The following is a 25,926-nucleotide window of genomic DNA, read 5'->3' on the forward strand; positions in this document are numbered from 1 at the left end:
GGTGTTCATTGCACATTTCTGGGACGTCAAACTTGACCGGTTCCACGCTACAAGCATGCACCTACAGAAAAGTGACATTGCATCTCTGCAGCAGCACAGATTTTGTCTTCGTTAAAGGATTTTGTGGTGGGACAGCGAGATCAGTTTGAGGTTTTTGAAAGGGCAGCCTTAAATGTGACAGGTGTCTCTCAGTCATATAAGCACGATCTTCAGCGAAAGAGGAAACACTAAACATTTGCAGATGAGAGCTCAGAGCCAGATGTGACACTTGAGGGGAGAGAGAAGTTCAAAATTGAAACATTTTATGTGGTCATTGATAAGCTAGTGGCATGCCTTGAACATCACTTGGACGCTTACAAACGTGTGACCAGTCTCTTTGGAGTTCTGTTTGTGTCAGATCAGGTGTCTAACAGTGATGTCATAGTGGAAAAGGTAAAAGCACTCTCCGCTGCATATCCATCAGACCTGGACATTAACTTTTACAACGAACTCATCCAATTCAAAGTCTTTCATGTCTGACTGAGGGTGTGAAGTGCCCAACTAAATTGCTTGAGACGTTGCAGGAACTTAATCTGCAGTCAGTGTTCCCCAATGTGTTCGCGGCACTTCGGATTTTTCTAACTTTGCCAGTGACAAACTGCCAGGGTGAGCGGACATTTTCCCTTTTAGGCAGAATAAAAAATGAGCTGCGAAGTAGCGCGGTGCCAAACACGTCTCAGCTCATTGTCACTTGTGCCCAGGGGCCTCACGGGACCATGATCCAGCCCTGTGTGGGGGAAGCGGGAGTGCAACGGGTAGCGCGCTGCACTACAACAGCCCGAGTTTGATTCTCGCTCACGGCCACCAACACCAGTGACGATTATCTGAACCGGTACTGGGCCTCCCCCTCCTTGGTCGACTCGGCCTCAAATGAACACGTGGTGCCATGTGTAAACATCGCCGCTGGGGAGACAAAGGCGGCCGGGCGTGGTTGTTGGCTACCCACCCCCTCGTGTGCCGTGCCGGCCTTCATTAGGTGCTCGCTAACAGCACTTGCGCCAACAGCCTGTGAAGGCTACACGGGGCATCTTTGTGCGTGCCCTACTACGCCTGTCACGTGTTCGAGGAAAGGCAGGGAGGTGCCCGCGCGGTGGATTCTTTGTCCGTCGTGCAGTTCAGCGGGGTGTCAGCAGAGAGCGACAACGCACAAATGTCTGGCTAAGGCATTGCCACTCCAAACCAGCAGCAGCAGCAGCAAGCAGCGGGACACCTTCGATCTAAAGCCCCAGGGAGATCGGGATCAACGGCGCTTTGTACGTAACAATCGGGGATTCATTTCCGCCGGGTCTGTCCGGGTCGCCGACCCAGGCAAATATTTCCACACACGGCACACTGCATCCAGTAAACCTCTTGCCCAATGCTAGTAAGGTGCCTCCTGCAGTCTACCAGAGAAATGAAGCCCTGCATATCATGCAAAGCACCGGATACAATTCACACACACTTTGGATTTTCACATGCAGTGACAACACGGTAAATGAAAACGCATTCCGTTGTTGTATTGTGCTCGAACGTACGTCATGACTTAGAACAAAGTCGCAGTTATTTCACAAACACTGCACGCGTTAATTATTTGCTTTAAAGGGAGCGGTGGGTGCTGAGAACACGGCGGCCGAGGTTCGTTCCCCAGCCACAGCCATTATCGGTGGCACGTGATATGTGCATCATATCATAGTCTTAAGCAGCCCATTCACCAACCAGTATGGACCAGAGTGGTGAAGTATGGTCAGATGCCCGTGAGACGCAACATTGTGGCGGGGGGGGGGGAGCTTCTTTCGGCAGTGGACTTAGGAAGAAAAGTGACCAAACAGAAACATCCCAATGCAGGCCCCCTATTGAGACAAAGTGTCTCAAGATTCGGCGAGGCTATTCTGTGGTAAATAGGGTGGGGGGGGTGGTGGGGGAGGGACATGAATGGTATCATCTGAGAACAGACATAGCGTCATTAAAAACTTATTTGAGAAGGACTTTCCCAGTACGCTTGACTTTTTTGGGGGGGGACGGGGAACGCAGCGTAAAGAGCCCTTGTTTCCGCTTCCCAACGAAACAGGTCACCAGGACACGACAAGGGGATTAGGGGCTGGCTTAGCCGGGCTTGTGTGTCACAAGTCAGAGGCTGGTTTGTTGCACAGAGGATCACATTTTTTTTTCCCTACGCGACAATGTGCCGTATTTTTTTTAAAGCTTCGACGCCACAGAATCATAATAAACAAGTTTTTAAAAAATATAACAGGGAAGGCCCAATGAGCTGTGTAGCTGCTTTTCAGAAGCGGCCTGGCCATAAATAATAGCTCAACGAAGTGGAAATTTATAACAGTCAAGTAGTCTAAAAGCACGTTTCTAAATGTGGAAGGAGAAACCGGAGAATCCAGAGAAAAATCCACGCAACCACAGGGAGAGAGACACGCAAACTCCAACTATACAGCAAGCGTCATGGTCGGGATCAAACGCACGACCTCATGTATACAAGGCGAGGTCGTCAACATCTCACCACCGTGGCACTCCTCAATCTTTTAATTTATCATGGAGAAAATTCCGATGAGCTATGAAGCTCTTTTTTTTAAGATGTCCAATAAGGGGGGGGGGGGGGGTCAGAAAGTTACAAAAACAAACAATACAAAAAACCATAGAAGTGCAAAGTAAAAAAAAGGTTGAAAATTACAAAAAAAAGTGCATAAGTTCGAATTGTATAAGTAAACCAATTCCTCATGCTTGGGCAAAACAGAAAAACAACGTTAAAAACAGCCGGAGACCACACGGAGACAAAACAGAATAAAATTCCACGTAAAAATGTGGAACTATCGATACACAGATGGATGAAAGTAAGGAAGAAAGTGACAAAATCACGAGACTTTGTGCAGAGGACATCGGTAATTATCATACGGAATGGATGGTAACCAACGGTACAGCCGCCCTGTGATTGTTTACTCGTGCAAGTGCCGGCAGAAGAGCCTCTATTTGGGCCTACTCTTCCATGGCGGCCAGACTTTACCCCACCACATGCAACTTGCCGATCGACTGCGGCGAGACTCAATGACGCCGCTGGGGTGGACAGAGGGCACCGGGAGGGGAATGGATTTAAGAAACCTGCCCCCATCGTTTCAATTGCCATGCAGGTCGGGTGAGCTAACCATTACACCATTGCAGCACCCCAATTCTACCTCAAACTAAAACAATATATACGGCATATATATATAAATCATACTTCCATCTCAAGCCAAAACAGGCACCCTCGGTTTCTATTATTTAATTACGGGCATGTTGCGCAGTCCGTTCTCCTTAGTGGGTCGGCATCACGCAACAACTAACAGCACCGTAAATCCACAGTGGCACGGCTGCTGGCGAGGCAGCAACTTCACGACACGGTGACGTTAAAAGCCAAATTGAGTTGTCTTGTTGAGCGTCATCGTTTGACGGTGCGTTTGACGGTGCGCTCGGCGATGCGCAAAAATGGGATCTTGCTGCCGAAATGGAAAACACTTATACGTGCGCGGAGGATATATACGCGTGCCTGGCTACACGCGGCGCCCGATTGGCCAATCAAGTAAATAGGATAACCAGGATGCAGCCAATGGGTGACTGCAGCTAAATGTTGCACGTAGCACCCAACATACCTATAACCTTCAGTTGCATCTCAGTACCCTTCTGAAATTAAACCAAAACTAAACTTTTTATTTTACCAGGTAAGACCTTCCTGAGCTCTATAGCTCTTTTTCCAAAGCGACCTGGCCACAAATGATAGCCCAACGAAGTGGCTTATCACGTGGACAAGTATAGCACGTAAATATACTCTAAAATATGTTGATTCTAAATATGGAGGGAAAAATCCACATGACCACGGGGAGAAAACATTCAAACTCCAAATATACAGCAGGTGCCAGGGGTCCCGATAGATCCCACGACCTCCTGTATACCAGACGAGGTACTCAACATCTCGCCAACACGGCGCCCTGTATATTATTAAACATATTGACCATGATCAAATGATAATATTCACAAGTGTACATAGATAACGCCCTTTTGTGAATGCACTTCTTGTATAAAGGCATCCCCATGATGAAGGCTTCTCTCTAGCAAAACACTCCTATGCCAGGAATCAAACCATATTGTTTTGCAAACGAGGGAGCAAGTTCCAAATGTAAAACTTGAAGAAGTAAACACTGCCCTTCGCAGTGTTAAAGAGATGGACCAGATGAAATAACTATGGATAGAATGACGAGAGTTGTACCAGCTGCTGGAAAAAAATTGCCAGAACTATTTACGAATGATGCCTCGAACTGAATTTGAAAAGCTACAAACCTAATTGCCTGCTATAACATGAATAAAATTAATCACGAAGATCATTGAGAACGGAATAAATAATGGTTCAGAAAGATGGAGAGTCCCAAAGAAGATTGAACAAAAATATGAAGAGTATGCAACGGAACGTGGAGAGATGCGTAATTGTATTTACACTGACAGACAGGGAAAAATACAAATACTTAAGAAAAAAGCTTCATAGCACATTGATTCCTCCACTCTAAATAAAGATTCTGATTCTGAAGCGGCCTCGGGCAGGGAACATTGCAAGAAGAAATGGTGGCCGCCGGTGGAGACTAGCGAAGCCGTGTCAGCCAAAGGAGTGTACACCGCCCCGAGTGGACGTACTCCGGGGAGATGGAGCCTTTGGGATTGACTCGTGCGAAGGAGACCGGTTGAATTGTTATGTTATGAGGTCATGGGTGACTGGCAACTTTGCCGATGCCTTCATCGCGCATTGAATAAATCATGGCTACTGCTGCTGATGATGATGTGTGTATGCATGGAGAAGTTATTTTGCATTGTACGTAGACAACTGTGCTATTCGGAGGTGCGGGGAAAGGACAAATAAACTAACCACAACAATCAGTTCGAAATAAAGGAGTTTTCAATCTAAAATCATGATGAAGATGATGATGACACTGATGCAAAACTATCCATCCGTGGACAGACACAACTCAGCTGGGAGACAAGCAGAGAGACATTGAAACTGTCACAATCACAATCGTGAGATTGTGAATTAAAACCTCACACAGGCGTCACTCCACAACCACCGTCCCGTCGAGGGTCTCAGCATCGCCCGGCGGGGCCAATCCAGCAGTTGGTATCAAGCTACCAGTGGTTGTCCTATTCACAGACTACTCACTTGTTACTTAGTCCTGCCCATGCGTCAACAGCACACAGGACATCGCAGCTTCTCCACAACTTCTGATCTTCTTGCCATATCACCTGTTTCGTCCTACGTCGTTTCAATAAACTAAACTGGCATTTTTTTACACCAGGAAAATTCCATTATTTCAAAGCGGTATTGAGAGTTGTCTCCCCAATTCTCTATCGGTCTTCCTCCTCTTTCCCTCACTTTTTTCTTTCTTCCAAATACAACTTCATTGCCTGTGCCCCAAATCATTCACAAGCTGGTTCTCCCTAAAGATAAGCCGTGGATTTTTTCCAACACCGGCTGCGTGCCGAGCAAATCGAGATGAAGGCGATCCAATACTCATTTCAGCATTGGGACGGGGAGGCGGGGGTGTGCTTTGACATTTGAACTTTCCTGGGCATAAGTTGATGTGCTCATCTACAGCTTAGTTCTCAGCCCTTCACTCCGCCCCATTCTTTATTTCCCCGTTAGGCCAAAACAAAGACCTTAACTAGCACCTGCACCTAACCTTTTGCTCCCACATGTATTCACCGTCCCTTTCGATTTGCGTGTGTTCATGTCACCGTTAGACTGACGTGTAGGGTCTTACTTGCACCGATACCTTGAATTTCCCTGGCGCCTCTTTGCTCTCATATTATATTTCCACCATTTGGCCGATTCCCGGTTGTTTAGTTCACGACCGTTAAACGCCTCGTGCGCTAGTTGTGCAATATTCCTTCAGGACCCTTCTGTACCGGTTTCTCTGCAGTGTTGATGTTTTTGTTTGCGTTTTTGAAGCTGCTGTGCCCAACGCATCACAGATCTCCCTTGTAAAATGGTCAAACAGCTGGCAAGACTGGATCATCCGTGTAACAAATCAAAATAAACTGTGAAGTAAACCATAAACAAGTGTTGATTTATGCCTTATCGCAACAACGCAAGTCTCTACCCCACCCCTTCCCCCTCCTTCCCCCAAAACACCACATTCCTGATCATTGCCCCTACGTGAGTAAGGGGGGCATAGTGGTCTCAACCACCTTCCCTTTCCCCTTACACGTGGGCACCTGGCCTCGGGCTTGCCATCTGCAGAATAACTGTACGCCTCTCCCCTACCACTCGTGCCTTGGAAGAAGAGGCTCTTGTTCAACAAAAAGAAAAAAATAAAGAATGTCTCTACCCATGGTCCGTGGAATTGCTTTGTGTGTATGCAGATCGTCTTTCGCACGATTAAGTAGCCAACCGTGCAAATCGGACGGTGTTTTTTAGAACACCGTCAATTAGTCAACCGCAGGCCACAGGGCCGATCCGTACGCGTCGACAAACCAACGGGGGATGTGGCCCAGGGTGATGTCGTGCTCGCTTTATTCATTTACCTGCTTGTTGATTCCCGCGAACGCGAGCGAGTGTAAATAAATTAGGTTAACGCAGCGACGGAATCGCTTTTGGGGGCGATGCGGGCAACGGCATTCGCGGGGAGTTTTTATTTTATTTTTTTAAGCGATTACGCACTTAGATGGGGATTACTTTCTCCTTTGCGATCTCTCTCCACTGCATAATGGAGTCCCCCTTTCCGTGGCTGCCAGTGCCCAGAAATAGTTCCTGTTTTTGAGGCGGCAGCAGCAACGTTTTTGTGGTTGCGAAGCTCGTACATACATTACTGGCCTTTGATCAAATTGCCCAAACTGTGCCTTATCTCATCCGATTTCAGTATCCAAGCAGTGTTGGTGGTCCTGTCATGTAGGTTCTCGCGGTTGTGCCTTACAGGATCTCCCGATGCATTTTCTTTGGATTAGCGCAGTTGGCTACCTACGGTGCGATACAAGTTCAACATACAGTACGTGCCGCACGTTGTTTGGCGTGGTGTCCAACTTTTCGTTGCACATGCCGGGAGCTTCTTCAGAAACTGAAAGCTAGAGTTGAGTATGTACATAATTTGTTTGCATGTTCATCACAAGTACCTGTGGTTAATGCAGACAGGATTCCTTGCAAAAGGATTCTGTTTGGTGTTTTAACATCTTAACACCTGTTTTATTGCCAAAAAGGGTCAAACCAATTTTTATATTTTGATACTGGCAAGAAAGGTCCCATATTGTGTAGAACATCCTTCTCACCGTACGTCGCCGACCGTGCTGATCGGAGGTGTGGGGGAAGGACAGCAAACTAAACACAAAAAAAGCACTTCTAAATAAAGTGAGTGTGGTCAGTGCTCAAAGATGAGAATGGATGGCAATTCGAGACATTACAGTCGACTGTTATATCCTCTCCCGCACGCCAAACACTCAATGGTGGAAATGGCCAAAAGATCCCAATTGCAGAGCCCTCGTGAACTTTGCCTCAAGGCTCGAGGCTTTTCTAGGAAAAAAACAAAACAAATGGCATCATTATTATTAATTCAGTACTGCATTTTCTCACACCAGTGTTTGTAAAGGAAAAAAAAACATGACAAAACATCCATGCCTGACGCATGCGATCTCGACTCGCGTGATGGCTGCCCAAGTAGATGTTGGATAAGTTTTAGGTTTGGTCTAACCTTGCTCCTATCTCGCCAACTCTTACTTGATTTCTCACAGATTATTTCCCTGGTCGCTGGTAGACTAGCTGGCTCGTCGATTTTCCGGATAGTCATTGTTTTGCTCAACCATCCTCACGTATTTTTCTTTCGTGGGGAGCGGGAGTGTAGTTGCGGTTAGCGCGATGCGCAATGAACCCGGCAATCCGCGTTCAATTCCCGCTCACGGCCAACATCGGGTGACGAATATCCGACTCGGCCTCAATTGAGTACCTGGTGTAGTGTGTAAACATCGCCAACAGGGAGACAAAGGTGCCCGAGCGTGGTGCTGGCCACCCACCCCTCGTGTGCCATGCCTGCCTTCCCCCGCACCTATGATTAGTATAGTTGGCTACGTACAGTGCGAAAGAAGTTCGACATACATACGTGCAAACACACAAAAAATACGCTGATACAGGGCACGGGGTTAGCGCACTGCGCTATGAACCCAGCGACCAAAGTTTGATTCCTGGCCATGACTGGCTTCAGTTGTGGGCGATATCTGAACCAGTCGCCTACCCATCCCAATCCCCCCTCCCCTTCACTCTTCACTAACTCACACTGATCAGCACTGTGATATACGCTCAAAAAGTTCCCATCCAGCTGTGACATTGGGATGTAGGACTTGACCAGCGTGCACAGTGCACTCCAACGTGCACTGCACTTGCCCCCGGATACCACGCAACTCTGCGCTCAAAATCCTCGGATACAACCACCGCTCGATTGCCTGCTGTACACTGGCTGCCCTGCCCCCAAAGTCATTTAACCTTTCGCCTTGGTTTGAAACGAGCTCCGAACACAGAACGGTTGGAGCGGATGTGGCTGATTGCCCAATGGAGGCAGACAAAGCACTTATAATAATACATCTACGACGAATACTATGCCAGATTAGGACCAGGTTTTTTTTCTTTTTTATTTGCTCGCACACACACACACGCGCGCACACAAAGACAAAGATCCCCCCCATAGCCTTAATACACTCTTGGCATAAGTGCTGGTAGCGAGCAACCTATGAAAACCGACACATTAAAGGTGCAGGTTGCCAGCACCACGCCCAGCCACCTTTGTCTCCCTAGAGGCGATGTTTACACACCGGACCAGGTACACGTTTTAGGCTGGGACGACCTCGAGGACGCCCATGGCTTGTTCAGATAATTGTCACCGGCGTTGGCCGTGAGCGGCAAACGAACTCGGGTCGCCGGGTTTTTAGGGCAGTGCGCTAACCGCTGCACTACCGCTCCGCTGCACACACACAGACTCTGCCTCATGCTGCCGCACATCCCCCCCGCCGCAAGGCAGCGAGGGGCCGGGGCTCACGCGACGGCGTGGCGAGTGAGCGGAACTAATGGCCTTTACCTTCCACCAGCGAGGTGAGCAAGGTGACGTTGGCTGCTTTCCTGCGCCCCGCGGGGAGGTTTAACCCCAGCCGGTCGAGTTTCTCGCGCAGGCACCGGCCACCGTTCTTCGACTTGGCTCTGGCGGTCACGATCAGAAGTATGGGAAACAACATGAGGCGTGCGCACTGGTGAGTTCCACTCAATCGATGAGTTCACGATGATGATGATCATCATCATCATCGATTCATTTCAGCAAGGTCATCATAATCATCATCAGCAGAGATTCATTTCAGCAAGGTCATCATAATCACCATCATCAGGTTAATCTCAGTCGGGTCATCATTATCATCATCATCAGGGATTCATTTCAGTTGGGTCATAATCATCATCAGGGATTCATTTCAGTTGGGTCATCATAATCACCATCATCAGGGATTCATTTCAGTCGGGTCATCATAGGCATCATCAGGGATTCATTACAGCGCTTGTGAGAAGGATAACATTGTTGTAAGGACATACATTTTTTGCCTATGACCAAATCACCCAGAATGCACTTGATTCTGTTGGGCCTTGCTAGCTAAGCTGATTTGGGCCTGGAGAGTACCTTAGATGGGTGACCACCTTGTCCAAAAAACAGCATAACTAGGCAGTGAGAAACAGGGGGCATTGTGGCAAAATCCACCGTGATTCTGTACTCCCTGCAACCTTCACCAATCTGACCAACGTGGTGAGGCATGGGCAGATAACCCTCATGGCCTGCGTGGTGTGGAGAGGCCCTCATCCAGCACTGGATTGCCATGTGGGCCGTGTGTAAATATAGATACATTCATACCCATCCTATTGATTTTTCCACAACAACTTTTATTTGAATACACGCTACTTGTTAAAAAAATACATTTAAGTGAAACGGAAAGCCACTCTGACCAACGACAACCACAAACGTGCACTACTCACTATGCCGTGTCAATTCCCCTTGCTTAACTTTGGGCTGGAACCATCCAGAACCCAGTTCCGAAAATTATTTTGGCTATCCTACATCCATCCATCTATCTCGCCTAGTTTTTTTTTTACGACAACCGTGAGCCACCACCATCTAATTTGTATTAGCCTGTTCATCGAATTATAGGAATGTAGTAAAGAATGATTTTGGATAGTACTGTGTGCTCTAGTGGGAGTGCCTTCCACCAACAAAACCTGCTCCAAGCCGGCCTAGCAGCGTTGCGGAAAATATCGAGTGAGATGTTAACCTTTTACTAAACTAAAATTAAACTATGCTTATTTTACCAGGTAAGGCCGACTGAGCATTGTAGCTCTTGTTCAGTAGCGACCTCGCCACAAATGATAGCTCAACGAAGTGGCTTATTATGTGGCAATATGCAGCAGCCAAATACTCTAACTGCACTTTATATATGTGGAGGAAAAAACCGGATGCACTGTAGAAAAATTATACGCAACCACGAGGAGAAAATGAAAACTTCAAATATACTGGCATCAGGGTCGGGATCGAACTCCTGCATACCAGGCGAGGTAGTTAACATCTCACCTAAACCACAGAGAGAACAAGCGCATCCCAAGCAAAACAAACACTCTCACAGTCACTTAGCCACACCGGCATTAGCAACAAGCTAAGGGCTGCAGAGCTTCAACAGCGATGTGTCGAGGGTCAGGCTTATTACTGCGATACCCCGTGAACTTTGCAAAGGAATGAATGTCAGATGGAGAAATCCCATCTCGCATGAAATAACATAAAAATATACGGGGTGTTTGAAAATGATGGACTAAATTTCAAAGCAGTATATTTCACGATGGCAACATGTTACAATTACACACAAAGTTACAAACGGTTTAATGAGTTATCAAGTTTTACTAACCGTTTGAAAAATGCTCTATGTGCGCCCTCCACCTGGTGTAAGGACAACATCGAGACAATAGTTGAATTCGTCCCAAACGCCTCTCTTCTCACGTTTTCCTCTGAGGTGCGTGGTCGCCCTGTGCTCTTCCCCTTACATAAACAGCAGCCCGTGTCCTCAAATTGTCGGTACCAACGACGAATGCTCTTTGACATTGGTGGATCAATGCCAAAACGCCGTTAAAACGCACGCTGCACGGCAATTACGGATTCAGTCTTGCTGAACTGAAAAACGCAAAACGTCCCTTGTGTTGCGGGGTCGCCATCTTGAGAATGACTGAGGCTATGGGCTGTTTGTGCGCTGGGAGAGGCATCGAACTCTATGCCCCGCCCTTTCAAGTGGTAAGAGTTTCATTCATGGGCGGTTCGTGGTTGCAGAGATATAGCGATTTCAAATCGGGTCCATCTTTTTAAAACACCATGAATATCTCTCCCCCGCGCATCGTCCTCCCTTCTATAAGAGTCTGAACTTCTCTGCTCATCCTTGCCTTTCCCTCCCCGAGACACCCAACCCATCCAAACTATGTACGCGTGTTTAATTTGATCGTAACCTTCAGTAAAATGTGCTGAGCAAAGTCTGAACGCAAGCGCATTCTTGCGCCGAAATGCGCAGCTTTTTACGAGTGATTAACGTATAAATATGTAAAGAGTTACAAGACAATACCATTAACAAGACGGCAAGCATTCTACCGACGTTACCGTCAAACGCCGCTCCGCGCGAGAGTTCGCGGGAAGCCGCGCGCATTTCGACGGCGTGACCTATTTAGGAAAAGGTGTTGGACTAATTGTGCTCAGCACGCCCGATCGCGAGCGTAGTTGTCAAAAAAATAAACACGGCCGCTATTTGCAAAGCTCTATCGACCGAATCAATCCTCAAACCTGTAATTAAAGTAGGGTGAGAAGCAATTACAGTATCTTTGCATTATTTCATTAGCTAGGGACATTAGTATCATTGCTGTTGTTGTTAGTGACATGAGTAAAAATTTCTGAACAAGTAGACAGGTGACCCTTTATGGTCAGTTGGTGGCCCACTGAAAAAGCAGGGCACTCCGTCAAAGTGAGATCTAATTTGAGATTTTGGCGACGACACGCAAAAAAAACTTCCATCTTGCGAATAGTGCCAAAGGGTCTTTAACATTTTTACTTCATGCGCGTTTTTATACCAAACAACAAAAAAATACCAGGTGGGCAAGAGATTCCATGCAGTGGCTCTGCACAAACACGTTCAGCGGTGAGCGAATTGACTGCGCATGTAGACTGCGGGTTTATCCATGTCAGAAACGTCAAACTCAAATATGCTACTTAATATCCCTGCAGCTAAATAGAACAACAGGTTTTCACAAATCGTTGTTTTTCTTTCCCCACACTGTAAATATGGTCACACATTTTGGGGACAAATGCTGCTTTACGCAATGCGCTGTCCATCATCATCTTCATCATCATCGTCAGCCATAATCAATCCACTGCTGGATGAAGGCCACTCTGAAACGTTATCATCTCTCACGGTCCTCATGCCTGCACTGTTGAGATCCGAGGTTCAAATTCAGGTTTTAGAGCACACCTGTGATTTTAACCGGGTTCTCAAGTGCCGCGAGTTGATGATTTCAGTGGAGTCACCAACGACTGCACACATGAGTTTAGAGTATTTGGCTGCTATGGATTTCCACGCGAATAGCCACTTCTCGTTGAGCAATCATTTGTGGCCAGGTCACTTCTGATAAAAGAGGTACTGTTTATAGCTCAATGGGCCTGACCTGGTAAAAAAGAGATTTCGTTTTAGAAAAATCTTCGTATTAAACTCCATTCGTAATTTATTTGACTTATACAAGCTACCCAGTATAAAACAAACGTTTGACTTCCATGAAACAAACACTCTGTAGAGGGAATATGAGCAACACATTGTGACACAAAATGTCAGCATTATCAGTGTGATTATTTTTTGGTGTGTTCAATGTTCTAATATGGTAATTACTCCACAAGTCGACAATAAAATCGTGTAATTGCTCCTCTAGGCGATGTAAACATTTATTTTAAGCTTCCCACAGTTACAATTTGAATGGGGATGTCACATGAGCCTCCGCGCGTGTGTGCGTGCGTGTAGCTGAACGCAGTCCACGGGGCTGCACGCCGCTCGTCACGACCCGGTGCCAGATGTGGCGGCGGAGCGGACAAACGCGTGCCGTTACGCAACGCGTGCTGCGACGACCTCCCAAGCGGGCCGACAAACTTGCGCCACACAAGCACAGCCAGCCGGCTCCGGTGGGGAGGGGAGGAGGACTAACACTAGAATGACGAGGCATTGTAAAACACCTCATTGCTCCCCTGAATATTGGTACCCACAGGGAGAATGGATTTTTGTTCTAACCAGCAAGCATGGTTAGAGTGAGGATTAAGGTTCGGGTTGGGTTAGGTTACGGTTTTGATTCGGTAAGTTGGTAGGGTTAGGTAGGCAAGTGGAAGGGTAAGAGATACGATTAGGTTATTGTGAGGTTAGGGTTAAGATTAGGTTAGGATTAGGATTAGTTTACAGTTGGTTTTGGGTTAAGTGCCATGTCAGGTTTGGCTCATTGAAACGTGAATGCATGTTTCACAAATAGCTTTGGAAAAGTGGTACCTAAAATAGCATATGTTTTGTTTGAATAGGCATGTATATAGACTTACGTTCAAAACCTGAGTAGTCAAGTGGACTTTAACAGACCGCACTGTTGAAGAATGTGTAATAGACCAAAGTTCATGTTTCTTTAATTGGGCAACGATATAAGGTTTTGGAAAAATGAGACGGTGGGAGAGAATGGCAGTGTCGAATAATCCGAGAAAAGACGCAGACAGAGGAAAGTAGGGGAGTGCCACGGTGGCGAGATGTCAACTACCTCGCCCGGTATACAGGAGGTCGTGGGTTCGATCTCGACCCTCACGCCTATATATTTGGAGTTTGTGTGTTCTCGCTCCCCGTGGTTATGTATAATTTCCTTCTGGGTCCTCCGTTTTTTTTTCTCCTCACATTTTCAGTCGGCACGTGTTTAGCGTATTTGCCTGCTAGAAATGCCCACGTGATAAGCCACTTCGCTCAGCTACCATCATGTGTGGCCAGGTCGCTTCTGAAAAAGAGCTGTGTAGCTCAGTGGGCCTTACCTGGTAAAATTAAAATATATTTTAGTTTAGTGTTGTGACCTGCAGTGTGGTGGTTGAACCCAGGGTGGATGAGATGGAACGGATCAGTTTAAACTCATCGATGCTGTTAGAGGACATCAATGAGGGAAATTCATAGGAATAGTAGCCATGGTAATAGCGATTTAAGAGTGATGAGGAAACTGACCACCAGTAAGTAAGTGACTGGAGCGAATCACTGAGTGCTGGTCCATAAATCAACCCTGACTGGTGTTAATATCTCTCCCTCCACGTAAAAAAGCACAGGTATATATGAGACTCCCGTCAAATACAAGGCCTAGTCGTGGGAGTGCATGATTTCAGCAACATTGGTTCAATGCAATCAAACTCTGGACCGGTTTCGACATACAATGTCCCATCAGCAGATTCAGACTTGCTTGAACTAATGCTGCAGAACTTTCCAAATATTTTAGGCAAGGGCCCTCTCTTTAATATATGGATCCTTTTTTTATGCAACGTCATAAAAATGCATACCGCTAAAAATTAATTAGCGTAGTTGTGGAGGATGCATTGCAACAAAATAAATAAGCGAACACCATATCCCCTTCATATATTTGAACACGGGGAGCACAAACAAACACACTTTTATTCATTTGACGTGGAGGGACAGATATATGAAGGGGTTAACAAGGTAGTCTGCTTATTTATCTTCTCCACAACGACGCTCATCATAATTCCGTGCTATGTATTCAGGTATAATGGTTGATGCAGTGTGCCAGATGGGACAATATTTACCAGGACGCCCTCCAGCTACAGGCTGAGCCCCAGCTGAAATTAATCCATGGTTCCACCTCAGCATCTACCCCACTGCCTCCCCCCACAACACACCTCACCTTCTATTCAACTATTTTAGTTTTACCAGGTAAGGCCCACTGAGCTACATAGCTCTTTTTCAGAAGCGACCAGGCCACAAATGATAGCAGAACGAAGTATCTTATCACGTGGAAATGTACAGCAACCAAATCCTCTAAAGGTATGTTGATTCTAAATGTAAAAAGGAAAAACCGGAAGACCCGGAGAAAAATCCACGTGACCACGGGAAGAACATGCAAACTCCAACTACAGTAGTCCCTCGGTTAACAGTGACATCGGTTAACGAATTTTCGGTTAAAGTTCTGCCTCCAATAGGACCCCCATTGTTTTGACTAACATTCACATTTTTACTAACGGTACGTTTATGTTATGCACTTTCGGCCAATCCGAGTACTCGTAAGTGGGGCTGAGCCATGCCCTCAGCCAATCAGGGACGCCCATTTATGAGCCGTTTAGACCTCAACTGGCTTTGTTTACATTACGTTTTCTGTTTTGGGTTAATGCTTTGAAAATATAATTCCTATATCCGATTAACAGTTATTTCGGTTAACAGTAGTTTTTTTTTGTGGAACGGATTAAAAAAACGTTAACCGAGAGACTACTGTATACAGCCATCAGGGTCGGGATCGAACCCCAATGACCTCCATGTACACCGGGCGAGGTAGTTAATATCTCGCCACCATGGCACCCCGTGAACTAGGCGCAGCAGTAGCGGGCGTAGTCGCTCACCTCCTGAGGATGCCGCCCAGGAGGGATGCGTTGAGACATTCTGGGGGAGACAGGCGCCGCTTCACCTCTGCGATGGTCACCTTGTACTTGGACGTCGAGCTGAGGAGGGACAGCCGGCCGGGCACCGAGCAGAAGAGGTCAGTGGGGTTGACCGCTGCGGATCCGCCTGCGCACCGCATGGGGAGGCACAGCGCACGATGAGGCGCCGCAAAAGCTGGGCCCGCACGCGCGCCTCCTTCACGCATCTGACCCTCCATGTTAATGCACGTCCCATCGGGCACACGCACGCACACACACACACCACTGCAGCTTTGGTTCAACAGAAGCAAACTCTGGACCGGTTTTACGAAACTTTGCACTCCTATCGTTTTAGTTTTTTTGTTGTCGTACCTTCATGACCTGCCCCCCTTACTGGACGTGTAGGGGGGAAAAAAAAGGTTCACAGCTCGTCAGATTTCTTCAGGATAAATAAAGATTTTGACGATTCTGGTCAGTGTCTCATCAGCGGTGTCAGAGGCTTGCTGGTGAACTGCCAGATGTTTAGAGACAAAGACACGAGTCCTAGTTTAACGCAAACAGACTCAAATTTAGACTTAAAACTTTCGTGACTGCAGGAATTCATATTCTTGGTTCTTTCGGTAAAGTCACGTAGAAGGGAAACAAAAATCGAAATTAAAACCAAAAAATCCACGACGTTTCGATCACAACACAAGCGTTCTTCTTTCATTGGAGAGAAAAGAGGCTCACTCGATATTCACTGAACGTCGAAAACGGTACATTTGGCTGTCACTCCAGCGGTAAGTTTGACTAAAAACCATCACTCTTTCCCTTCTAGCGAACGATTTGTCAATATGACGTCCCTAACTTTTGTTTGTTCTCTAAACCACGTGCCAATGCGTTAAGCCACTCATTTAAGAAGCCTACACTACCAGGTAATTAATAACACGTGTAATATCTATAGAGCATGCTTGGGTATGAAACCACCATATATAACAGGTGCTATAGGTTACTGCAGTGGGCTTGGTTTTTTTTATACAGCAGAGAGTGCAGCAAAAGCCATTGTTATACTGTATACTGTACTGTACTTGAATGCACCCACGGCTATGCTCCCCGTCTTCACTAACCCGCACTGACTATCTTCTTTGGTTCTTTCGGTAAAGTCACGTAGAATGAGAATAAAATAATAAAATAACACAATAAAATTCTCACGCCGTTTCGGCCACAACGCAAGCAGCCGTCTTCAAGTGAAAGGTACAGAACTGTCGGGACGACAGAGCTTCAATGAACGATGTTACGATTCGTAGCGACTTTTAAGCTGGTTGGGAGAAGTGAGGCACCTTGACAAAGGGGTTTACATTTCAATAGCTGAGGGATTAGCTTGTGACTGGTCACGGAAATGGCTATGTTAAAGTCAAAACCTACACATCCACAGAGGCAACTAGTAATTTAGCATTGAAATAGCTAAGGGATTAGCTTGTGACTGGTCACAGGAATGGCTATGTTAAAGTCAAAACCTACACATCCAGAGGCAACTAGTAATTTAGCATTGAAATAGCTAAGGGATTAGCTTGTGCAAATAGCTGAGGGATTAGCTTGTGAATGGTCACGGAAATGGCTATGTTAAAGTCAACACCTACACATCCACTAGTTGCCTCTGTGGATGTGTAGGTTTGGACTTTAACATAGCCATTCCTGTGACCAGTCACAAGCTAATCCCTTAGCTATTTCAATGCTAAATGACTAGTTGCCTCTGTGGATGTGTAGGTTTTGACTTTAACATAGCCATTTCCGTGACCAGTCACAAGCTAATCCCTCAGCTATTGATATTAAACCCCTTTGTCAAGGTGCCTCACTTCTCCCAACCAGCTTAAAAGTCGCTACGAATCTTAACATCATTCACTGAAGCTCTGTCGTCCCGACAGTTCTGTACCTTTCACCTGAAGATGGCCACTTGCGTTGTGGCCGAAACGTCGTGATAATTTTATTGTGTTATTTTATTATTTTATTCTCATTCTACGTGACTTTACCGAAAGAACCAAAGAAGATGAATCCTTGCAGTCACGAAAGCTTCAAATCGAAATTTAACCACACTGACTAGCCTGGTGAAGTATGGTCAAACAAATCCCCACGACTGCCACGTTGTGGGGAGGTGTTCAGTCAGCATGGGGATGGAAATGGGACGTTAACTATTAGTATTAATCCTATTATTGATAAACATTAACGCTCGGACTAGAGCAGTGTCCTTCATTGCAAGGCCCGCGGGCCACTGGCGGCCCCTGGTGGCAATTAGTGCGGCCCCTGATGTCCAGCCCCCGACAATACACGGCACGTAAAAACACTCTACCCATCCTCATCATCGTCGTCGTCGTGCTGCTGTCAAACGCCACAATGGTTTAAAATTCTGTGGCGGCCCTCACACCGATGATGTCTTATCGGTGAAAGTGCCCCCCCCCCACATGAAAATTAGTGGAGAACACTGGACGAGAGAATGTGGCAATTGTTAGAACAATCTTATCGGCTCCGGAAAATGTAAAGCGAGGGTAAGAAACATCGCTGGACGGGATGGACGATGGCCAATGGGTCAAGCGGGATGGCGGAATGGCAGCCGAGGAACGGAACGTTGTCCAAGAGTACGTTCAAGGACATGGAGCGAAATCGGCTGTTGTGCAGGAGCTAGAAGTGGGTGTTTTACTTCGCAGGATCGTGAGAGGAGGCTATCGCGCTCGGCGTCGGGAGAACGTCATCCAGCAGTAGATTGACAAAGGCCCGTAAAATAAGTATTAATGACATTCTTTAAGGGAAGCTGCACTGAGTACTCTAAAGTTAAACTCTTTTTTTGTGATACTGTGTTGGCAGTGGTGAATAGGCACGCTTAAAATATTGGCCATGCATCAATAACCCTTACCTAAGAATTGAAACATATAAATAGGCGACGTGTCTGCCAATGGGCCCTTCATAGCGCCACTGGCATGAGGCTACAAAGAATCACCCGTAACAGGCTATAGGGGCAAGTGCTGTAAGCGAGCAGCACCCTATGAAGGCCGGCACGGCAAACGAGGAGGGTGGGCGGGTGGCCAGCACAACGCCCGGCTGCCCTTGCCCTCCCCAGTAGCGATGCTTACACACCGCACCAGGCACTCATTCGCGGCCGAGTCGAACTAAGAGAGGGCCCAGGACCGGTTTAGCTCACAGGGCATTTCTAAATAAACTGTTCTAGACTGTTCTGTTCCGTGGCACAGCGCGCCGACCGCTGTGACATCGCCCCCCACCGCCCCCCACCGCGAGGTAAGATTTGACCCGCGTTGAACCGCACGGAGTGGGAGAGCGCCCAGCCACCTGTTACCGACGCGTCACTCGCACGGGGAAGGGATTCATCCGCCGCACTCGTTGATGCAGCGCACTCGGGGGGGGGGGGGGGGGGGGGTCGCGCGGTTCGTCTGCCAAGTGGATCGCGCGCTCGGTTGTAACCCTAATGAGCGAGGTTGAGGGCCTTTGGAGACAATGAGTGTGGCGAGAGCCTCGGGAGCGCTCTGATGCTAACCCCAAGCCCAAGCGATATCAGTCAGCTGTGCCCCTAACGTAGTGCAGTACTATATTACAGACCCAACTAGTATCGCCTTTGATTCCTCTAACATTGTTATCGCGATCTTCAATCAAACAGGTTCGATATTTCCATATTACGAGGCATAGTCAATCCACTGCTGGATGAAGGCCTCTCCCCAAGTCGTTGCATCTCTCAACAAACCACCTCTAACACCTACACACACCGTCATTATTCCTGCGTGGTGTGTTCTGCCTATGAATCCACTTTTTTTGTACAATTCGAAGCATGTATTTAACCTGCATATTTACGTGTTGGCTTCATTGCTTTGCTGAACTCTACTAAGCTTCAACGTATATGCTCCCCGCCTTAATTGCCCCCCACTGAGCAGTGTAGTATGGTCGAATACTCTGTAAGACCCGCATGGAGTGGGGGGAGGCTTTTTACTCGGCACTGGATGAATAACGCGTTGACTGAGCATGTACGACTAACACTATATTTGGTATGTTAATGATTGAATTTACTGAAGTATAATATTAATGCAGCGTGGACAAAAAATATGCGTGTAATCAGATATAGTTTAATATATACACGAGGCCTGCATCAAGCACCGAATCGCTTGCGTGGGTAAAATCGATTATATTTGAGTGACGCAAGCAAACATGCCAAAGTCATCTTCTTTGGTTCTTTCGGTAAAGTCACGTAGAATGAGAATAAAATTATAAATTGATAAAATAAAATAACATAACACAATAATATTCTCACGACGTTTCGGCCACAACACAAGCGGCCTTCATCAGGTGAAGGGACGAGACTGTCTGGTAGGACAGCGCTGTTATGTTATTTTATTTTTGATAAAATAAAATAACATAACACAATAATATTCTCACGACGTTTCGGCCACAACACAAGCGGCCTTCATCAGGTGAAGGGACAGCGCTGTCCTACCAGACAGTCTCGTCCCTTCACCTGATGAAGGCCGCTTGTGTTGTGGCCGAAACGTCGTGAGAATATTATTGTGTTATTTTATTTTATCAATTTATTATTTTATTCTCATTCTACGTGACTTTACCGAAAGAACCAAAGAAGATGAATCATTGCAGTCACGAAAGCTTTAAATCGAAATGCCAAAGTCACTTTTAAGGTAAGTGCGAGAGAGAAATGTACAAAACACTGCTCAAGCGAAACAGTTTGCAATGCAAAATGGACTAAAGGAGGCGGATAAAGCGAGGCCAAAAAAAATTCCATTTATAAATATGTATATAAAATAATCGCGGCCTGGCATCACGATTTCATCAATTCTCGGAAAGGAGGATGAAGGTGAATATTTGTTCCCAGTGCCAAGATATTCCCAATCGTCATCACGTGCGTCTATCCGTGTCTGAAATTGCAAGTTAAAAGACATGATTTGATTATGACAATTCGTTGCCAGTCGTGCACAAGCACAAATACCAAAAACAAGAACCGCACTCACACTGCCGCAACATGTGCTATGAAAGTAGGCCCATTGCCCGAAACGTCGTCAACGAGTATTATTAATTTTCTGTTAAGGCAGTGTGTTGTTGACCACGAGTTTGTGAAGTGTTTTATTTTTTATTTTTCCCCCACGTGCATGTTGTGCAGTGGTGCAATACTCGAAGATTATGCAAATCACCATCGCATTGTGTGTGAACAATTGCAGCCATTGGTTGGAATTATTCTCAACAGATACTAATTATCAGAGGATTTTGACTTAAAGCTTTTGTGACGTGAAGTCATGTAGATAGGTTCAAATTTATAATGATGACGATCGCTTGTGTTGTGATCGAAACGTCGTGGTTTTTTTATGTTCATGGTTCTTTCGGTAAAATCACGTTGAAGGGAAACAATAAAATAATATATATAAAACAATTATATTATCACGTTTCAACTGCAACACAAGCAGTCATCATCAGGTGTGAAAACCAACGGCAAGAACATTTGAAAGAAGTGGCGGTTCGTATTTATTTTATTTATTTTTAAACGTTAGCGCCACGAATAGCAATTTGACAGTTTAAGATGGACGAGTCCATCTATGTTCGGAAAAGACAGCATACATTTATTGTCTCCCCCCTCCTCTTTTCCGAACATAGATGGACTCGTCCATCTTAACAAACTGTTAAATCGCTATCCGTGGTACTAACGTCTAAAAATAAATAAATACAAACCGCCACTTCTTTCAAATGTTCGTGCCGTTGGTTTTCACACCTGATGATGACTGCTTGTTTTGCAGTCGAAACGTCGTGAGAAATTTATTGTTTTATATATTTTATTGTTTCCCTTCAACGTGACTTTACCGAAAGAACCAAGAATATGAATCACTGCAATCGCAAAAGCTTTAAATTAAAAGTCGTGGTTTTTGTTTATTTTATTTTTATTAATTTGAACATATCTACGTGACTTCACCAAAAGACCCAAAGAATATCGGAGGATTGTATAATAATCGTGTGGCGTGTCAATCTACTGCTGGATGATGGCCTGCCTACGTCGTGCAGGCTCGTGGCGGTTATTCGACCATACTTCACCACGCTGGTCAGTACGGGTTGTAGGAGTAAATTTGAGAGCATGTCTACTCCCTTGAGTAAAACAATAAGGGTGCTTAGGTGTGCAGTAAAATAATTGAGGTTCGTTTGTATGTATTCTGCTAATTATACTGTACTAGCGGGAAGTACCGGGCGTTGCCCGGGCGAAAAAGACACACACATCGACCTACACACACTTATAGACATTGACCCACACACACAAAGACATCGACTTACACATACATATGGACTCACACACACAGACATCGACTTTAGATACACACACATGGAGTTACACACAATGGACTGACACACACACATGCACCTACACACACAAAGAAATGGACTTACACAATCACATGGAGCCACACACACACATATATCGACTCTCACACACAGACCCACACATCGACTCACACACACAGACACATCGACTTACACACACACATCGACGCAGACGTGCACATCGACTCACACGCACACATGGACTTCGACACACACATACATATTAGGAAATGTCAAAATTGTTTAAAAAATAATTAGTTGTCTACAGACACAGACCACGCACACACATTGACGAACACAGACACACATCGACGGACACACAGATATATCGAATCCCACACACATGGACTGATACACACATAGTGGCAGACACGCACATGGACTCGCACGCACACAAGGCCGTAGACACAATAAAAAATAACATTCACCAAGTAAATTTAGAAATCTTTGTTGTGAGCACACAAACATTATGAATGTAATATTTGCAAGGTGAATCTTTAAAAATCAGGTTTCTAGCAACGTGAGTTGACACAATAAGATTATAAATGGCCAAGGTAATTTAAAAAAATATTAGTTGTGAGCAGACAAACAAAAATAGTTGTCTGCACACAAACATAGTTAATGTAATATTAGCAAGGTGAATATAAAAAATGGGTTTCTGTAAACGTGAGTGAAATAGTACTTAGCATTGCCATGGTGAGGCCTAGTCCCGTGCAGAGCCCGCGGCCTCGCCTAGATTGCCCAGCCAGCTGAGGTGTCACCTTGGCAGGGTGTGGGCTGGGCCGCTCCCCCCGGCCGTGCTTCAATAATACGATCTAAGCGCAGTAATTTTAATATCTAGGGACTCTATAGTAGCAACAGGACGCATTGGGGTGGAGTGGGGAGAAGAGGACATCACACTATGAAGAATTAAGCTCAGCGTTGTGTTGTTGTTGCATTTTTAACGCGAATGAAAATGTGTGCCAATCGTGTGTGCGTTGCTAGGGGCAACCCCTGTCAGCAGTGCAAAGTGTAATTTTATAAATGCTTACAATAGTAATGTGAGCGACGTTCCTTGTAGAGTGTGCAGGCGAATTAAAGAGCCCGCACACCTCCGGCAATGGCGCGTGAGAGTTTGTAGGGGCTAACCGTGATGAGCGTTGTGCGCATGCGCAGCTTGTGCACGTTGTCCCGCCCCGACCGGCGAAGGGAAATAAATAAATAATATCGGAACTAAATATTTCAATAAAGAGAAATCGCTAAAAAAAACCGCTATTTTAACTATTTTAAAGGTGAGTGACGGGAAAACTGAATAGCGCTAAGCCCACCGCGATGCCTACAGCGTGGTACCAGGGACATTTTATTTCACGTAAACCCCACCGTTTGAGAGCCAAATTCCTCGCAAGCGCGCGTGCGCAGACTGACAGAGGGAGAGACAGACAAAAAATGAATTTTATAGGTAAGAGATGTATAACAAAGACCCCCAGATATAGCCAGCAGACTTTTGGGGCAATGCTGTTAATGAGCACAGATGAAGGCGGGCACGACACAGATACCACGCCCGGTTGCCTTTGTCTCCCCAGTGCTTATGCATACACCAGGTACTCATTTCAGGCTTAGTCCACCTAGGGGAAGGCCAAAGTCTGATTTATTTATACGTTACTGGTGTCGTCCGCGAGCTGGAATCGCCCCCCGGGGTTAATCGGCCGCAGTGCGCTAACCACCGCTCTCCTTCCCACTACTGACACACTTCACACATGTATAACGGGGCCATTTAAAATACACACGTGCATCGTAACACACGACACACACAGGGCGCTGATAATAGGTGGCAATACGGCGGGCGTTCTTGCGCCAATGCGAACTGCCGTTTACTGGACGCGTGGTACGAAGAGCTTCGTAGCCCGTCAGATTTCTCCAGGACAACAACAAAAAAGAATTCCGATTCGGCGAATACCCTAGGCGCGCACGCTTCTCACGATGGCACGCATCTCCTCCGTGCCACGTGGCTTTTGTTCGGTGGGGTGGTGAGGTAGGGAGAGAGATCGCTATAAAAGATGCTCATTCGGGCTTCGGCTCAGATTGGCGAGAGGGGCTCTCGCCCCTTTAGGGTTGTGACATATACAAATTATCTCATGAAGGCGCCTCTCGACGCGCCGAGATCGGATGGGGGGGGTGGGCAGGCAACGTTACAAGCAAAGCGATATGTGCGGTGCCGTTTCGTTCATATTAATGTTGAAAATGTTTTGATTCAAAAGCAGTTTGTAGTTTCTGTCGCCGACGGCAAAAAAAAGCGAGAGCGGAATCCACAAAAAAAGAGCACCCATCTACAATACACCCTTCCACCCACCACCCCACCATCCCTCCCCCAGCTCTACTTCTCTCCCCCCTCCTCCTCTCTTTTTTTGCGCCCTGGGCGAAAGTCTCGGTTAGGCTGTGGGGGTCGCCCGCGGCGAGCGGAGGAGCGGATCACACGCAACGTCAGGCGGCGACGCGCCGAGCGAGCAGCGATGCGCGCGCGCCGCCTCCTCCACCGCTCACGGACCACGCGTGTCGACAGCGCTTGGCCGTGTGGTAGGTGACAGAGTGATATAGTGTGTGTTGTGTGTGGGGGGGGGGTAGCAGTAATATAGCGGTCAGCGCACTGCGCTACGAACCCGGCAACCCGGGTTCGATTGCCGTCCACGGCCAACACCAGTGACGTTTATCTGAACCGGTCATGGACCTGTTCGAGTTCGGCGTCAAAGGAGTACGTGGTGGCGATGTGTGTGTGTGTATAAACATCGCCACTCGGGAGACAAAGGCGGCCGGGCGTGGTGTTGGCCACCCACCCCTTCGTGTGTCATGGCAACCTTCATTGGTGCTCGCTAACAGCACTTGCCCCAACAGTCTGTTCTGGATATATGGGCAGAATCTTTGTCTTGGCGGGTGCGCGAATGTAAGATTATAACTCACACACTTTGTATGTATGTTGAACTCATTTCGCACCGTACATAGCCAACCGTGATAATAATCGAAGGTGCAGGCAAAGGACTTTAATAATCTCTCACTCGCACACACAGAAAGACAAAGACCCCCCCCCCAACCCGTATATCATGTTTGGGCAAAAGCGGCACACGAGGGGGTCTGTGGCCAGCATCACTCCCGGCCAGCCTTTGTCTCCCCAGTGCACCAGGTACTTATTTGAGGCCGAGCCGACCTAGGGGAGGCCCAGGACAGATTCGAACAATCGTAACTGTTGTTGGCCGTGAGCGGGACTCAAACTCGGGTCCGCCGCGCTAACAGCTACACTACCGCTTCCCGCACACGCAAGACACAAAGACATATATCCCCCGTATAGCTTCATCAGACTGTTGGGGCAAGTGCTGTTAGCGAGCACCTCTTATCAGAATATTTCTTTATGCTGGAGGAATCCGATGGACTGTAAACCTCTTTTTCACAGATGTCCACCGGGCATAAGCCGGCAGGGGGAATCCATCGCCACGCCAGACCGCCTTTGTTTCTCCATTGTTAATCGAAATGTGTTATTTTGCAGAATAACAGTCCATGGTAAATCCACTGCTTGATGAAAGGCATCAACCGATCCGTTGCCACACGGGTCGTGGGAGCTGTTTTAACAAACTTCACCACGTTGCTTTGGCCAATGCAGGTTGGTCAAGACCGGGAAGAAGGGTGGGGGTAGAGGTGCTCTGTTCAGATATCAGTCGCCGCTGATGTGAGCAGCTGTTGCCGGGAATCAAACTCCGGTCGTCGGGTTTGTAGCGTGCAGTGCACTAACCACTGGGCCACCGCTCCGCCACTCTGATTACTCCCGTTGTAGATAAAATGTACCGGTACTCTAGTCACATTTAGCAAACACTTACTTAGACACACGGGGTACATTTTC

The 25,926-nt window shown here is 46.7% G+C and overlaps 1 protein-coding gene across 3 annotated transcripts in view; it reads right to left on the bottom strand.

Moving 5' to 3' along the window:
• Positions 1-25,926, bottom strand: part of TFAP2D (transcription factor AP-2 delta) — a 61,018-nt gene that overhangs the window by 22,978 nt on the left and 12,114 nt on the right. For all 3 annotated transcript variants that reach the window (XM_076067329.1, XM_032955006.2, XM_032955009.2), the window contains exons 4-5: positions 15,696-15,861; positions 9,096-9,214 (exon numbers count right to left, since the gene is read on the bottom strand). In XM_076067329.1, coding sequence (XP_075923444.1) covers positions 9,096-9,214; positions 15,696-15,861 — 285 coding nt within the window. The remainder of the gene's footprint in view (positions 1-9,095; positions 9,215-15,695; positions 15,862-25,926) is intronic.

The sequence above is a fragment of the Petromyzon marinus genome, chromosome 15, assembly GCF_048934315.1.
Source record: "Petromyzon marinus isolate PM22_M1 ecotype Great Lakes invasive population chromosome 15, UKy_Petmar_22M1.pri1.0, whole genome shotgun sequence".
Lineage (NCBI taxonomy): Eukaryota > Metazoa > Chordata > Hyperoartia > Petromyzontiformes > Petromyzontidae > Petromyzon > Petromyzon marinus.